This window comes from Ylistrum balloti, unplaced genomic scaffold, assembly GCF_031769215.1.
Source record: "Ylistrum balloti isolate Yb309-2 unplaced genomic scaffold, AGI_CSIRO_Ybal_v1 Utg369846, whole genome shotgun sequence".
Classification (NCBI taxonomy): Eukaryota; Metazoa; Mollusca; class Bivalvia; order Pectinida; family Pectinidae; genus Ylistrum; species Ylistrum balloti.
This window is the reverse complement of record NW_026782001.1, coordinates 1-16,706: the sequence shown is the minus strand read 5'-3', so window position 1 is coordinate 16,706 and position 16,706 is coordinate 1. Positions and strand designations below refer to the sequence as shown.

The window sequence follows — 16,706 nt, the reverse complement described above, 5'->3', positions numbered from 1 at the left end:
TTAACCAAATACATTACAATCCCCTAGTTATGTATCTATACTACTTTCAATCTTTTAAATTGGTATTAAAACAAATCCTGTAGACTCACTAACCTTGACATTGGGAATGATGCACTATTCTTATGTATTTTCTAACCATCCAACAAGTAATGTTTATCATATTTCTACAGAAAATGTATGCCGCTTTAACAATATAAACAAATACATTCTTCTCGACATACAAACGTGACGGATATTCAAATTTCTCGTTGTCGGGGCCTGTGGTTGGTTGGCGAGGTCAGATATTACAAAGGCTCTAGGAATTTCTACCTATTCAGGTGGGTACAGCGATCAGCGTGTGAACGAAACTGGCCCCATGTGTAACAGGTTGTTTAGCTAGCTGGTATGAATGAACAGTCTAGGGTCATGACCCCGAAAATATCAATCAGCAGATTTTGAAACCAACGAAAAATTTCTCAAAATATCTAAGTATTTAGCGTTTGCTTATAATAAGTTCTGCGCTGATATCATATTTTTAACAATTATTGTATGATATTTTGTTCAAAACACGTTGTAATTCAAAAACATAAAACGCAACCACGATCTATGGGCGGACTCGTCGAGCCACGAAGTAGGGATTTGATTGGCTGGATTGTTATCAATGGGCGTGTCAATAATTGTCTGACAGTTTCGTTCATTGAAGTTCGCAGATCACAGCGACAGCGTGTAAACCATTCATTCGCCTGGCGTGGGAATACATGTGCTAAGAGTTTACTCTGCTGTTCATTTGTGTAATCTGTTACATTTTCCTCCACTTTCCAGCGGATTTATATTTACTTCAGTTTCTTAAGGTAAGTACACGGTTCTGACCAAGTGTCGATATCAACTTTCAACAATGAGTCCGGATCCTTGTTGACTTACTATTCAAGTGTTTTTTTTTAAATACCCATCGTGCCAGTGTGCCACTAGTTAAGCATTTTGCTGACGGTTGAAACGATTTCATCTAGTTTGTTATCATTTAACAGAAATCATGAAATTATATCTGATAGTTTCAACTTGTTTTTTGGTGATTTATTTCAATAGTTTATATCAAACCAAGTACGATAGCCATTGACCTGGATCTTTGTCTAAAAGTTGCCGTGACGCAACGCATCTATAAAAAAAACCTTGCCAGTCCTTTAAAAGGAATTTCCTGTCCCCAGGTAAAATGTGACAGGTACTGAAACTGCTCATATGCAAATTTTTGGAGAAAATATTTGAAAACACTTAAAATCATTGCCTTTGAGCGTTACTGAAGTAATTTGTAATTAAAAATAAAATCAAACTGCTAGCTGCGTATCCTGTTGTAATGTTCGAGATAAGGCCGTGCTTTATAGGTGCGAAAAGATAACTTCGACGGAAACATATTTTCAGTATTGTAAAGTTTTATCGTAGATTGAAATTCCAGCGTTTGATTATTAAATTGAGTTTGTAATTAATTCCTGTGTTTATTTCAGATTCACCATGGCTGTCGAGATGCTAATCATGTGTGGATTATTTAGCTTAGTTCTGGGAACACAGCAGCAGATTCCCACGTGCAAATCTTCACAGTACTTGGAAAAGAATTTGAATGTGTGTAGACCCTGCACACAATGTCCAGTTAACGAAGTGATCCGTCGACCTTGCGACAAAACTCGGGATACAGTGTGTGGACCCTTCATCGAATTCGATGAGTTCCATCAAGCGCCGTTCATCAACCTGCTTCCAAGCAAGAACAACATCTCCCAGGAAGTGTTTGTGACCAATGAATTAAACATTGATGTTAACACGCCGAATAACGATCCGTCAGACGTCCGAGGACAGGCACCGATTACTATGAAGAATGGTAAATGGTACACATTGGCTATGGCACTGCTCGGAGTTCTGTCCTTCGTCTCCCTCTTCGTCATCGTCTACATCATCCTCGTCTGTTTCGTCTGCAAGAAACGCCGAGAGGAAAAAGAAATCATTTATGATCCCGGTAAGTATTGCTAACTCTATTATTTACATGTGTATCAGTTTTTTTATTGTTCATATGTAGATTCTACACCTTTTCATTCAAAGCACACAACCGGCTAAATTAATATTACTTCACATTACAGTGACTTTTTATCAATTAGAAGTTTCAAATGACCTCTCTACGTTGTGAATAGATACCCATGCTTAACTTGTCTTGGTCTTCTAAATGGTACCATGACTAAAAACCTACGATCATCCCTCCATCTGTTTTTTGGAAATGTTACCCATTCACAGAAAGTCATTAACTGGGAACTACAGAGCCAAAGAATGAAAGTCTAAATGTAAATTTGGTGTTTTTGTCCCCAGTCTCGTAGATTTTTTTTTTAATCACTCACACTGTCTCGGGCTGTCGATAAGTATACATTCGAGACTGTCTACGCAGGATTCTGCATTGGTTCACGCAGTTCTTTGAAAAGTAATCCAGTATCATAATTAGTAAATACCTTGCACTGCTATTTCGTGTAAGTCCATAATGTTGCTTAATTTCTAGAAATAATTTTCTCAGTGTCCTGGATTAATATTTAACGTATTAATCTTGAACACGTGCACGGTTACATTTTTTTTATCAAAACGTGCATATTTAAATTGAAATATGATCCAAATAAAATTTTACTTTTAATAAAGTACGAGTATCTTTTAAGCTTTTCATCTACATGGATAAACTTCAACACCAATTTTTAATCAAGTATGTGGGTGTATTTTGAAGACCACGTGCTTCTGGTAATTTGGTCGTAAGCATGTAGGTGTAGCGGGCAGATTTTCATAAACCACAGTCAACTGTGACCCTCTGGAATGTTTCGAATCTCCCTCCGTTATTACACACCCTGAAATTCTATCGGCGACAAATTTGGACTAACGTGTTCACATTATCTTTGCTCAGTGAATTCGCGGGATTTTATCCATGTCTTTCATTTCATTGTCATTCGGTTGAATAGTTTCGCTGTCCGAAAACGTCGGCCCCTTTTTTAACAGCAAGAGAAATCAGATTATAAGCAAAATCTTCTTTACATCCGCTGTAATTGATTTCATGGTATTGGACGGAGTTCTTTGTGACTTTTGACGTCTGGCAGAATTATTTCACATTGAATCAAAACTGTTTAAATTGCACACAAATCTGATCACAGACTTGGTTCAACAAGGACACATTATTTTCTTAAAACGAATAAAATGAAATTAATTCTATATAGATTTATGAAAAGTACGAGACGGGTCAGATTTGTAATAAGAGATATCGAAAATGGATTGCATTTGTGTCAAATTTGAAATATTCAGATTATTCATACAATTTATTTCACGGAAATCCAGGCAGTTCCTAGACACTTGACTTGCCTTGGCCTTTTATTTTACTGCGAGGTGAACTTGCCATGAGAATTAGGGATCGTCCCCTATTGTAATGCCAGCCGAGCAGAACTGCCAGAAAGTAACACCGCCATGGTTCACTCTCGATCACTTCCCGAACAGAGAACATTATAACCCCGGCTAAAATTCGGGGAGGCAAGATTAACAATAGAAATATCTGATGCTCGGTGGATGAAAGGGAGGTATTTTAAAAAGGACAGGAAATGCGATTTTATTACAAAAGGAAACATGCATTGGTGATAAAAATCCTGTAAGATTGTAATGTGCAGTTTTGAAATTGGAATCGTATTTTAAAACGAGAATCGTAATTCATTCGCCTTTTATAAAATTTGATGACGCGGCTCATCATTAAAATAAATGATGCGAAGATGTTAGATTTATGGCTAAATTTGATCAGTATATCAACCCAGCCGTGAATTACAACAGCATTTAAAATGACAAATTTACAATTGGAGCTCCGTTGTGACTATATATATGGATTTAATAATAATAGTAAAAAAAACTTGCGATGGTTTCTTACATCTAATAATAGTTCGTGTAGTAATAAAAAAAAAGACAATTAAAACTTCCGGTAATCAACATCGTTTCTATTGTCTGATGTCGGATTTCATTGTGACCTTAGTCGACAGCCCTGTCACCGCCAGACAGGACATGAACATTCATCATAGTTTCACAGCTACAACAGATGTAAATTTCCTCACAAATGTCGCTATTGAAACGGCCACTGACAAGTTGCCTTACTATATATAGACATAATGCTAATGACACGTGATGTGGTCACGTGTGAAAACTCGTAAACATAACTACTGTCAACGTGGTGTCATAGAAGTTTCCCCCCTAAAATAGTGTCATTTGAAATGAGAAAAACCCTTGATATAAATTTGTTGTAAGTGTGACTATTTCAATCAAAAATCTTTGATCAACAATTATTACATTTATTTATTTTCAGAAATGTGCAGTCCGGCGCCGTCCCCGATGCAGACGTATTATCCCCCACGCAGTAAGAAGGCGACGTCAGCCGACGTGGAGGAGAGCGACGACAGTGCGAGTGGCGGTCGTATGGTTGTGTTACCAAACATCTACATACCGTTTGCTAGCCAGGATTGTGACTACGACGCAGATAACAGCGGACAAACTGTATCATCCGGATCTACAAACTACGTCTATTTTAAGGCACCAACTTCGTCGTAGTGGGGGAATTAAGACTGCTTCATTTGACGTTAATATTTGTTAACTCGAGAAAAAAATCTTCCGTACAGGACCATCCAAACTTGTACCGGTATGCAAAGCTCAAATTGATATAAAAACTTTTGATATGTGACGATTTTATGGAAGTGTATAATTATTTGGTGCTACTATGGAAATAAGCTTGTTCAGAAAATGTTGCCATGATCAGATGAATGACTGGGGGTGTGCCAGCTACGGACATCTTGTGGTCACTTCGTAAAAGGAAAGAACGCCTTCTTCAAAATGACCACAGTTCTTCGATACCTGACCAAGGGCAATTCTTCCAGCAATGAACACCCACTACAAACCCCGGAGAAAGAACGCTCAGCGATTCCCGGTCATTCGTGAAGGAGATGTACTTTTGATATGCAAGGTAATTTGTTTTATAACACAACACTCTTTCGTAATGGAGATAAAATTGAAAATGGTATTATATTTCCAACTCTTTCCTATAAAATCGTTTCACGGTCTGTTAAAAGTCCCGACATGCTGTCAGAGGGCGTATTCTGGCTATTTCGTATTTTAAATAGATAGTGAATAACTAGATACTATACATGGTAATGTGTCTGGGTTGAAATGTAAATAATTCCTCAAGCATCTAAGGTATCACATACTCACTTTATTCAAATTTCTTCGTGCCTCGGCCCCGATTGATAATTTCCACTTAAAATGTTAACTCGTAATAACTTGAGATGACACTAATTTTTGGTCTCCCTTTCGATGTTTCAGTGGTCTATGGTATCAGATTCCGGTTGCCGTGCTGGAGGTCCAGGACAAGATTTTACAGAAAAGTGTCATGGATGATGTACTGATATATGTTTCTGGAGTTCAATTTTCTAACATAGATCCATATTAATAATGCTACTAAGGTTGAAATGATGAAATATTTGTGACTTTTAACAAGGACACGAGATTTGTGTGGTGCTTTCATATTTTGGTTTTGATTACAATATTGTGTGTTTAGTGTGCGTTAACAATTATTGAAATCCAGCCGGATTTTCATCGACTTCCGATCGTTTCGGATAACTTTCCTGATTTGATTTAGATAAATATATTGACCCAAGGGACCAGAATGTCTCGACTTTGAGATTCCAAAGAATGATAATGTATGCTATGTCTGTGATTTCTTTATCGTATTTATTGATTCTTTATTATTTTTCTATTTGAAAATGATGCAAACAATGCAAAAAGTTTGTAATTATAAAACATAACGATAACAAAATCGTGTTTGAATTGTCATTCCTGTCCTACACCAAATTTCCTCAACGTTCAACCATAACACAATATTCAAATTTTGAAAAGGGTAGTTACAAGCAGCTTTTAAATTTTCATTTTTTTTTTTTTTTTTTTTGAGAAATTAAAAATATTTGAACGGGTTGAGGAAATTTGTTGGATATACCCGAGTTTATGATTATAGAAGTCAAAGCACTCGGAACAGGTAAGCTAGTAAAACCAGTTTCCGAAAAAAACACTCCATTTTGGTTTGAGGAACTTTCCTTGTTCCCTGCCTCGGTGGCCGAGTGGTTAAGGCTTCTGTTTTCATCACTAGCCCTCCATCTTGGAACATTCACTGTCCTGGAACTCTGGCTTTCTTCCACTATATCGTGCACCTCTTTAAATGACTTGCTGTTAACGTAAAGGAACGCTTCGAACCAGCGACTAAAGTGATAGACATAAGCAGATATTGTGCTTCGTGATTGTTGTTAAATAGATTTTATAGTTATATAGCAACACAACGCAAAGCTTTTAAGGGAAGAGATAGGACATCTACACACTGTCCGACATGAATACCACAGGGATCTGACTTTGGGCAACAGGCGACATGCAACACGACAGGTGTTAGAACCAGTGACAGAGTAAATGATAATATATATATATATATTTTTTTTTTATAAAATTACTCATACCTTGTGTCGTATATCAACATATATTGTTAAATACAAAGTAATCTGCCAACTTTTGCTTCACTGAAATGATGAAACAACTTCGCAACAGATGCAGGGGGTGGGGGGGGGAGACCAAGTTTCATACACGCGAATAATAATTACCAGAATACGAAAACGGGGCACTGATTTCACAAGCCGGAGAAATTTGTCAACAGAGCAGTGATTCTAAGGCAGAGAGACATGTATGTTTGATGCGTTTATGTTATTAAAGGTAGAAAAACGTTTTGGTTAAGGGCACATTCCTGGATTTCTAGGGGAAGATTCTATATTTAACAAATCTACTTGGGTGAAACATGCCGTGTATGTAAATGTTACTGCTGGTTGAATATTAAGGCACTGTTGCCGGATAAATGAGACTTTAGTAATATTATCGGTAGTAATTGCTTTATATTGAAATACTGTATACAGGAGTTGTGACAAACACATTACTATGGCTATCACAATTTGTACATAACGTGACAGATGAAGACGTTATTTATGTCAAATTTCGCTAATTTTGCTGGAAATCACGCTGAAGTAAAAGTCACCGGTCGACATCACACGCGTTCCCAGTCGACAAGCGGGAGGGTGTAGGCGTGAGTCACAAGGGCTCTTTGTTCATGTACCGTAAAATTACCCTCCATTGCATTTTACTCCCCTATCTTAACCCAAACACCAGCTTTGTTTAGGAGCGAGATAGCGAATTCCACACACAATGAATCATGTTCCTCCTCAAATTAGCCCGACATAAATAGTGTATTTTTATTTTATGACCGTTTCAGATATATGGGTCTATTGTTAAGGAGATAACTGACTGTCAAACAGGTCGATTATTGTACCACGCTGATGATAACGACGACGGGCACCCAACAGGCGTCGTCTGTGACAAGTCTCCCCGGTCATCTACGCCATGTTGAAACTATATCGCTCTCGAAAAACGTCATCCAACTTCCGAAACATATCCAACGTGGACGACTCCTAAATACGACCGACATTTTCAACCCTCTATCAAAATTGGTTCATCAACAGTTTTCGTGTATTTTTTTCTGTGGCTCTACAACTCAGATACCAATCACATGGTATACGCTGCTTAGACAGGTGTATTAGTGAGTAATGAAAGACACCTTGCCATCGCTGGGGTTCGAACTAGCGACCCTTCGGTCACTAGCCGGACGCTCTACTGCTCGACTAAAGGGAAATTCCTGTTAACCTAGGCTAGCAAGGCGATCTGTACCCCCAACATCTACATGGTAATTGAACTGTGGAGCGTTTCCCGGGGAATATTTGATACCGGTATTTACACATTGAGAGGGTACTTAGACGAAGATTTACATTTAAATTAACTCACCGTCACTGCATTTATTATCACGAATATAAGAAATTGTGTACATGTAAGCTTATACATCAGACACAAGTGAACAGCACCTTTCTAAACAATTGTAGAATACGATACAGTGGAGCGTGATGATGAGCCCTCGTTACTATAGAGAAACCTGGAAGTCTAGTGTTACTGGGGTCACTTCTGGACAAAACACAAACAAGAGTTTTACATGGAGAACCTGAAAAAGTACAATAATGATAAGATTAGGCGTTACGGAAGACTGAACGTCCGTCTGTGTCATCTCATAATTTCTATATCCGGCATGTACACGAAGAAATCAGTGATAATGGGTATAGAATTGTATGTAAAGTCTTTTAAACAAAGTCTGTTAAAACTAGCGTTGTGTACGTAATCTATTGTCGTGGTCCGGAGGGGACATTTCAAAATGGCACGACGAAGCACACTGTGCGACGGTAGTTTCGACATTCTGTTTCCAAACCCTTATAATTTCGAAGAAGATTTCAAAACAGAGACGTTGAACAACATTATCTGTGTGAAAGGCACGGAGGAGCTTAGAAGTTAAAAGTTTGTATGTAATATTAATTTGAAGTTGGCGTTGATTGTAATAGTGAATGCGATGTACATGTATTTCATTTTCTCTGGACATCTAAATCCTAATAATATTATCAATCTAGGAGCGTTGGCAATATAAAAAATGAACATTTGAGCGCATTTTGCGTCGAAATATTATTGGTTTAAAACTGAAAGGGCTTTTTCAACGGAGGGGACATTACAATGGAAATTTGAAATATTGACACATGTATTCATCTTGCCACAAAAATCACATAAATATTGCTTTAAAGTACTTAAATGAATACTACAGATTACAGCATGCACAGGCCTATGATATCTACATATCAACAACAGACATTTTTTGATAACAATGCACTTTTTGTTTTGAATCATGAAACGTCCCCTCCGAAATACGTACACAATAGTCACGTGGAGTCTGGGACTTCATGCAGCCGTACATTTATATACACTTACATATATATATGTATGTCATTCAAAGCTAGGACGCATGTACCCCAACCCTAATAAATATGTATGTTTCAAATGTCATATAAAGGCAGACCAGCTTGAGATATAACTGACCGCTTCGGTAAATCAAGGGGCTTTTTAAAGTAAAATTATTCGCGTTTTTAATTATAATGATTTATCTTTACATGAAGATGTAGGAATCCGACAAAACATGGCTCACTTAAAGGTTAAAGTACCATTTCTGCTAAAAATAATGGAATTGTTCATATATCATATAAAATGTATATGTTTATAATGTTGAAATTAATTTCTACGTTTTCCCAATTTTGCCCCCAGGCATTATGGATTTGCCCATACGCCATCGTACAAACCCTACATTATATTTCGGTGGTGGTCTTCAATCTCGACAGAATCTTAACAAGCAATCTGTTTATTAATGTAAATTCTGTCCATCTGATGATATGGTTTTAGGTTTCAACTGGTACACTATTTATTCTCTTCTCAGAACTCTATCAACCGAATGAATTAATTCGAATTTCACTGCAATTTAATGGCCAATAATTGACACTTTTTCACGCGACATTTCGCGGACGACATAATTTCAATGCTCTCCTCTAAAATTGCTCTAAGCACACAAACTGGTTTTGTCTTTTATAAAATCTACCTTTTGTATGGAAAGTGTCTCGTTTAGAAAACGAGCAGCTTGCGGCCATCACGGCGCTGTGTTTTGGGAGGGATTAAGTGGGCCCTCCCTCCTCCCCATTAGACGTGTAGTGGTGAGATACACAGACGCCTGGCTATATAGACAGTAACATTCACTAAAAACTTACAATTTTCTAGTTTTAATGAACGCATATCAGATTCCCGCCCGGGGATAACTTCACGATTGGGTTTCTACGAGAACAAAGATGTCGTCTGCAAACGATTTGGTGATATTGTGTTTTTGCATACAAAACGTATCTTTAATGCCCGTCTAGGGTATGGGAACTGAACTCTGAGGTCACCGTCGACACCAATCAAGTCATGAAAAGGCGATTTTCACAAACAATAAAAATGCGTTCCGTGTCATTTGTAATCTGATGGGTTTCGTATTTTATATCTAGCTACTAAACATCTTACAATGAAAGTGCGTCAATCGGTATGAAATGCAAAGGCACATTTGTTTTGATTTGCAAATATGACAAAATACTCAGTACCCTCCTCCAAGAGAGGAACACAAATACACCGAAAACAAGCATAAAGCAACATGAATTTCCATGAAATGGCATCCTGCACGCGCTTCGTTCAACAAATTTTGTAGCCGCATGCATTTCGGAAAAGTCGTTATTTATCATATATGGACGAGACGTGCTTAAAATTTAACAACTCGCCTCTAAATGACAGGATATGATATAACACAAAGTTTGTGTAAATATCATATGTCATATTAATTTACAGGATGTGTTCCCTGCATCCTCAAAATGCGTTTCGAACACACAACCTCCTGTCACAAAGGGCACAGATGATTTAAATAAATTTCATGTTTATCGGTAGGTCAATGTGTTCATTTCCTGTTGGCTATTTCATGAAAGCTATGTGTATATGTTGTCAATTTGTATGTAGACGCCTCGTCCTCTCCTCGTTAACTGGGATATACATCTCCACTCAACACATCGGTCAAACTCACCGTACCAACCAAGGCACTCTATGTGTCGCCCCTATCACACAGAATATGTCTGGAAAACAAACGAAGGTCATTTTAATTTGACCAGAATTCGTCTCAGGATAAGACCCAGAGACGGAGGGCTAGTGACGAAGACAGACAGACAGACCTGGTAGTTACTCTGACAAGTTTAACTTAGAAGGAATGTCGCACAAATATAGATAGTTTTAATACCGATGGACAACAGGTGTGTTATTTGATACCAGCAACCAGTATATTTCCATAATTTACTTAACATATTACAAACATAAACTCACATTACTTATATATTGTAGAATTCTACGTGTTTAAGATATCCAGACAGAGGCCTACGCCCAGCATTCTGAAATGTGTTATAGCAAATTCATCGTGACTCTGGGAAAAAATCATTTTGTCATGTAAATTCATAAATTTATCATTTTTTTCTTATAAGATTTGTAAATGTCCCCAGTTCTTGAATATCATTTTATATTCGCTGTATAGCCTGTGCGGATGTAATTTATGGATAATTTATAAGATATTTCCTAGTATCCTTTTTGATTAAAGTTAACAAAAAAACTGGAATGCAAAGGTTTGCCTCCCATACATTTCCAACATTCCTCGTCCCGGAAGGAGGTGACAAATTACAACATAACTCCACCATTTCCTCGGTAAGCACTACAATAACACATATACGAGTTCAGCAGACTAATTCTCAAGTTCGTCTATCCCCCGACAGGGCACAGAACCTCCATTTTTGCGGTCCTGTACATCTCTGAAACTTCTCTGGCATGGGACCTCCATTCTACGCTCCTGACTGAAATCTCCGTGACAAAGGATCTCCATTTTGCGCTCCTGAACATGTATATGCGACCTCTGTGACCAGGGATATTCATAATTTTGTGTGCCTGCATATCTGAAACCTTCTGTGACAAAGTCCTCCATTTCGCATTCTGGTAGATGTCTGAAACTTTTATGAATAGGGCCTACCAATTTACGTTTATTTGCTGCTTTAAAAATCTCTGAGACAAGGGGACCGCCAGTTTGCGTTATTTCCGTTTACAATTCAAAGAACACATACAACTTGTGCGAACACGAAGAGTTGTGAGGTGTGCAGTTGTAAATGGTTATATTGTGTTACTTGTTAATCATAACGTGTTCTAGTCCTATCCGTGACGGGCTGGATCTTTTAGACATTGTCTATATACATGAACGTATGTAGCGTGACCGACTGTTCATTCTATCCCCGATCAACCACACGGCGCTACAGACAATAAGCCGAAGAGATACAGCTATTTAAAACTTACTTACATAACACATCTCGTGTCTATCCTGTGTATTAACGTGGGTGTACTGTTGAATTCTCCCAAAAATGCCGGATATTTTAATAGGTGGCTAGGCTATACACCAGATCCTGCCAACTCCACGTTATACCGGTGTTGGCAGGGACCGCTATTTGAGACGGAGGAAGCTGCTAAAAGTTTAGAACCAGTCAACCGTATCAAATGCCAGACTCCCAAAACGAAATGCAGCATGTGTGGTAATGCTGTTTGTATCCTGCTCTGTTGATGCAACTGAGGTAGTTTCTGTTACTACTATCGGGGATGAAGGAGGATCGGGGATGGGGTGGGGGGGATGGGGCGATGGGGAGGTGAGTGCAGAAACTGGGTCATTGCTAGCGGAATGACTTGGATCATGCACATGTTTGGTTGCTTTTTGGTTCTGTCTATGTATTATTTTGATATCTGCATAATTATGTTATGAAATAATATTTTCATTTCTTTATAATCCCTAAAACCTTAACAGGAATAGAGAGCATATGCAGACAATTTACAAACTCTAAGGTGACGTGATGTTTGGCTGTTCCAAGCATTTGGGTGACGTAATGTTATGTTTGGCTGTTCCAAACACTTAGGTGAAGTTAGGTGATGTTTGGCTGTTCCAAACATCTGGGTGACGGTAGGTGATGTTTGGCTGTTCCAAACATCTAGGTGACATTAGATGATGTTTGGCTGTTGATGTTTGGCTGTTCCAAACATCTAGGTGACGATAGGTGACGTTTGGCTGTTCCAAACACTAAGGTTATGCTTGGCTGTTCCGTTACTTTTACTGTTTATGCTGTCAACTCGAATGCCACGAATATAACGAATAAACATTCTACGTGTTACACTGACGCTTTAATGATTATGCAGATTTGAACGTAAATCGGTTCTATCTCGATTGTTTAAAAAAATCAACTGGTCAAGTGCTCTAACGATGGGGCTAGACATTATAACTTCATGGTAGAATAATGTATTATTTTTTGTTGTGTATGATAACATATACAGATAACATAAGGCTATCTGGAATCCATTCATACAGTGTATAATACAACACGTGTAAAATCATCTTTCAGGATAAATATAGAAATGAATGAAATAAGTGCTTGTGTTCCATGGGACATTCCATTCTATCACGATTTAGCTCCTCAGTTCCCCGGTCGTGTGCCCCAGTTTCATCATGTCTATATTGAATAAGGAAGATTTCATATCTACAGCCATAATTCTATTATGTGCCCATCACGTGTCAGTTATAAGAGCAACTTCTTAACCTCATCTCCATAAATCTACCGTCTGCTCTAAACACGTGTAGGCAAATTGCTGAAAATACATTTATGTGAAAATTACTAATGACTCGGGTTTTCTTTGATAAATAAAATGTATCTGAAGAAATATTAAAGAAATTTATCATACTCAGATGATTGATTATCAATTGACAACGGATAGATTTTAATCTTCCACTTCAACCGACAATTTCTATGATAATCCTACCGGGTAGGGAGCTAGTTTGACCTTCGAGTGCGTTCGAGTGGCCCGAGTCAGGGAGATAGTTTGACCTCCGGGTGCGTTCGAGTAACATGTGTCGGTAGTAAGGGTAAGTTACATCACTCAAAAGAACTGAATGGGGGACAGCCATTTGTCGGCGTCCACACAGGTAAAGCTGTACGGAAATATTTGTATAAGCTGTATTGTTAGTAGAGATGTTTTACTGGTCGTTATCCATACAAGTATGTTTAAATTAGGTGTAAGACGCGCCCTCAGAATGTTTAAAAACCTCGTAACGACTGCTTAAAAAAACATCAATTAAGTTGTCAAAGAAAAATATGGTCTTGCAACAACCGGTTTCAAGCTGGTCCGCTAAAAATAACAGATTCTAAAACAGTAGGAAATAGAAATGTTAAAGTCATAGTTCTTCACAATCTTCCAACATCATACAAATATTTGTATTGTCAAACGGTTCAAGAAAACCAGACTTAACACAATGAGACATTTCATTCAGGATACTGCATGTCAAACTTTTTTTACGTAATATATATATGGAGGCGTAATTTTATCTTGTTTAAAATTATTTTGCCAAATAATTTCAAAAGACGCACTGACCCAGCCGTCTGTTTACACGGAAGTTTAAAACATGGGGGTTTGAATGAAAATAAAGAAAGTTGAGGACGCTGGTCTCCAGTAGTGAAAGCATTCCTGAAACTTAAACGCACAACAGGTTAAGGTTACTCTTTTGTTCTTAAGAAAGCGCAACACAGCTTGCATTGTTTGACGGAAGCTATGGCCAAATACTTCTGGAACCCCCCAGAAATTAGTGCTTGCGTAATTTTATTTAAAAAAAATAACAGGGGAAGATGCAATGGACTAACTGGCAAAACCGCACTGTACACTGTAATGTTTCGCCAGTTTTACTGTTTAGTGATTAATTTGATTACCAGCCTTTTTATATACAAGGCGTGAACTTTATCATTGAACGGCCATTAGATTGTCAAAATGAGTGAAATCTGAGTGACAGATCAATGGCATACGTCAACATGTCACAAATTGACGTAACATTATTGTTTTGTGATCTAAAATGTATCTACACTTCTGTTAATATATGTCATTATACATATTTGACCGTAGAACTCCTTTTTTTTGTAATTAAGCTCCCTGTGAACATAGAGGGTCTTTTAAGGCTGGTGACTACGTCACTGAACAATATACAGAATGTTCGTCGCTTAATATCAAGAGCAGTAAAGAGGCTTGCCCGAAGACAAGACCACGTTACTACAGACTGGTCTGTATGTAATTTTCCCATAATAATTCTTTATAGTAAAATAACGTTTTAGTATGAAATTAGCCCTCGTGTTCTTTGAACAGTCACTGAAGAGCGAAGCAATGGAATATAATTTCGATGTTGATGGCGAATTACTTATCTAACTAATGATCGTGTAAGTGTCTATCTCTACTGAGCCAACCGAGTGAGGAGTCAGTCTAATTACTACAGAGGCAAGTGTCAGCTGACGTGTTAACCCTTCAGTTTGACGTTATAGACCTGTCGAGTTCCCTGTAATGTGGTTAATTTAATTAGTTTAGATCGTTTGTTAATAACTGTGATCCGCGTCCTATGTCTAATCCAATCTATGTTTATTTTGTGTAACGGGACGTCAATTGCGCAATGGACATGTCTGGGTATTCATCCGAGGTTAATAAAAACTCCACTACCTCTCCAGCGATGTCGTTAGCTGTACAAGACACGGACAACAATGTGTCAGTGTAATGCCTCTGACACCTTGGCAGCTTCGACTGGCCACCATTCTGATTACGTCATCAGATTAGGTGGTTATGTCATACATAAACACGGACAGAAAGCTGTGATGGGGTATAATCCTGTTTAGAAAAGGACTCCATTATTTTTGTAACTGAGTCAATAAAGAAAATCCACTAGTTTTGGAAAATATTCGAACTAACATAGCAACACTTTATTTGGATCACAAATCCATTACAACACTTGAGGCAGTGGTGAAGACAAACAAACAAACAAAGATGTATCGTATGTAGGATTATCTGACATAGAGGAGAGCTTTCGATATCCCTCTCCGTGTTGTAGACTTGACAAACCGTAGAAGTGGCGTCAGTGGTTTAAATCCATTGTTTCTCCTAAACTTCCGGTCCAAATTGTGTTTTTCTTTAATTTCCTATCTATATATTTATAGCAGATGACCTGGAAAATTGTATTACAACATATGATAATGAGAGAGAGAAAACAAATCACATGATGTTTGGTTTCAATAACATCACTTATTATTATCACATGTATAACAAATGGTTTAGTCGTGGTTAGGTAAACTATAAAAATCTATTTTAAAAATATAAACTAACACTTGAATACTGACAGAGTTAACATAAGCTACTTATCGTTTTAAAAGTGATCTAATCATATTAATTGTATATTTAAACAACCGTTGTTTTCCAAGGGTATTTTCATGAACCCGGATTTTCGTTCCTTCGATGCGGTTGCAGCCAATATATATTATGTTGTAGCTAGGGAAATCCCATTTACTTTTACGATGTGTAATTAGGGAAAACCCATTTACTTTCATGAACACCATCGTGAGAAAACAATATTTGTATGCCCGCTACAGATGTTGATGTTGTGTAGAGAATTACAATTGAGGACCTGGGCAGCAAAAATTCATATTTTGTGGGCCGCTGTAAGTCCTCACAATCCAACTCGGGTATCCTTGGCACCTGTACTGCAGGTAGAGCACACCTGTTCGTGGGCGGGCTGAGGACTCCATTTAAAAAAAGAATTTACAAAAAATTAAATCTAAATTATTTGTCGTATTTCTGTTATAGCGTACCGATTTAATCGTCCGGACACAAATTTAAATGTCCTACTCGTAGTTACTCTTTATGTTATTGCTTTCGTTTTTTATGATAACAGATAATTGGTTCTTTTTATAGTCGTAATAATGGTATTTACCAAATTCATTTATTTCGATATTGTAATTAGACGAATTAAACTAACCAAATAACGGTCTAAAAGAACAGTTTTAATTTTATTGGAAAAGTTTCCCTTTACTTCCAGTTTGTCAAAGAACATTTCATGCTCAACAATAACAATAATTTGATAGTAAATATTAGGGTCTACACAGAGAACTGAACTAAGTGTATACATTGTCACTTCAGGACAACCTCGTGTCTGATTTTTTTACTCTGTACACAATGACATTTATATTAATCTGATTTCAAGTATTACTAATTTCTCTAGATAAATAATTTCCGATGTTGTTAGTTGACTTTTGAACAAGCTTTTTTGACCTTGTTAGACAAAAAAAAGCGAAAGTATACCTCAG

The 16,706-nt window shown here is 37.5% G+C and overlaps 1 protein-coding gene across 1 annotated transcript; it reads left to right on the top strand.

The window, feature by feature from the left end:
* Positions 1-742: 742 nt before the first annotated feature.
* Positions 743-5,814, top strand: LOC132545391 (uncharacterized). Its single transcript, XM_060209077.1, has 4 exons — positions 743-830; positions 1,476-1,978; positions 4,325-4,975; positions 5,332-5,814. Exons 2-3 carry the CDS (start codon positions 1,483-1,485, stop codon positions 4,564-4,566), a joined length of 738 nt encoding a protein of 245 aa, XP_060065060.1. The 5' UTR covers positions 743-830; positions 1,476-1,482; the 3' UTR covers positions 4,567-4,975; positions 5,332-5,814.
* Positions 5,815-16,706: the final 10,892 nt, after the last annotated feature.

Excerpts from the sequence above, each read along its gene's own strand:
- LOC132545391 (XM_060209077.1), top strand. The coding sequence starts at position 1,483 with ATGGCTGTCGAGATGCTAATCATGTGTGGATTATTTAGCTTAGTTCTG. Across the intron at positions 1,979-4,324 it reads AGAAATCATTTATGATCCCG|AAATGTGCAGTCCGGCGCCG; the intron begins GTAAGTATTGCT and ends ATTTATTTTCAG.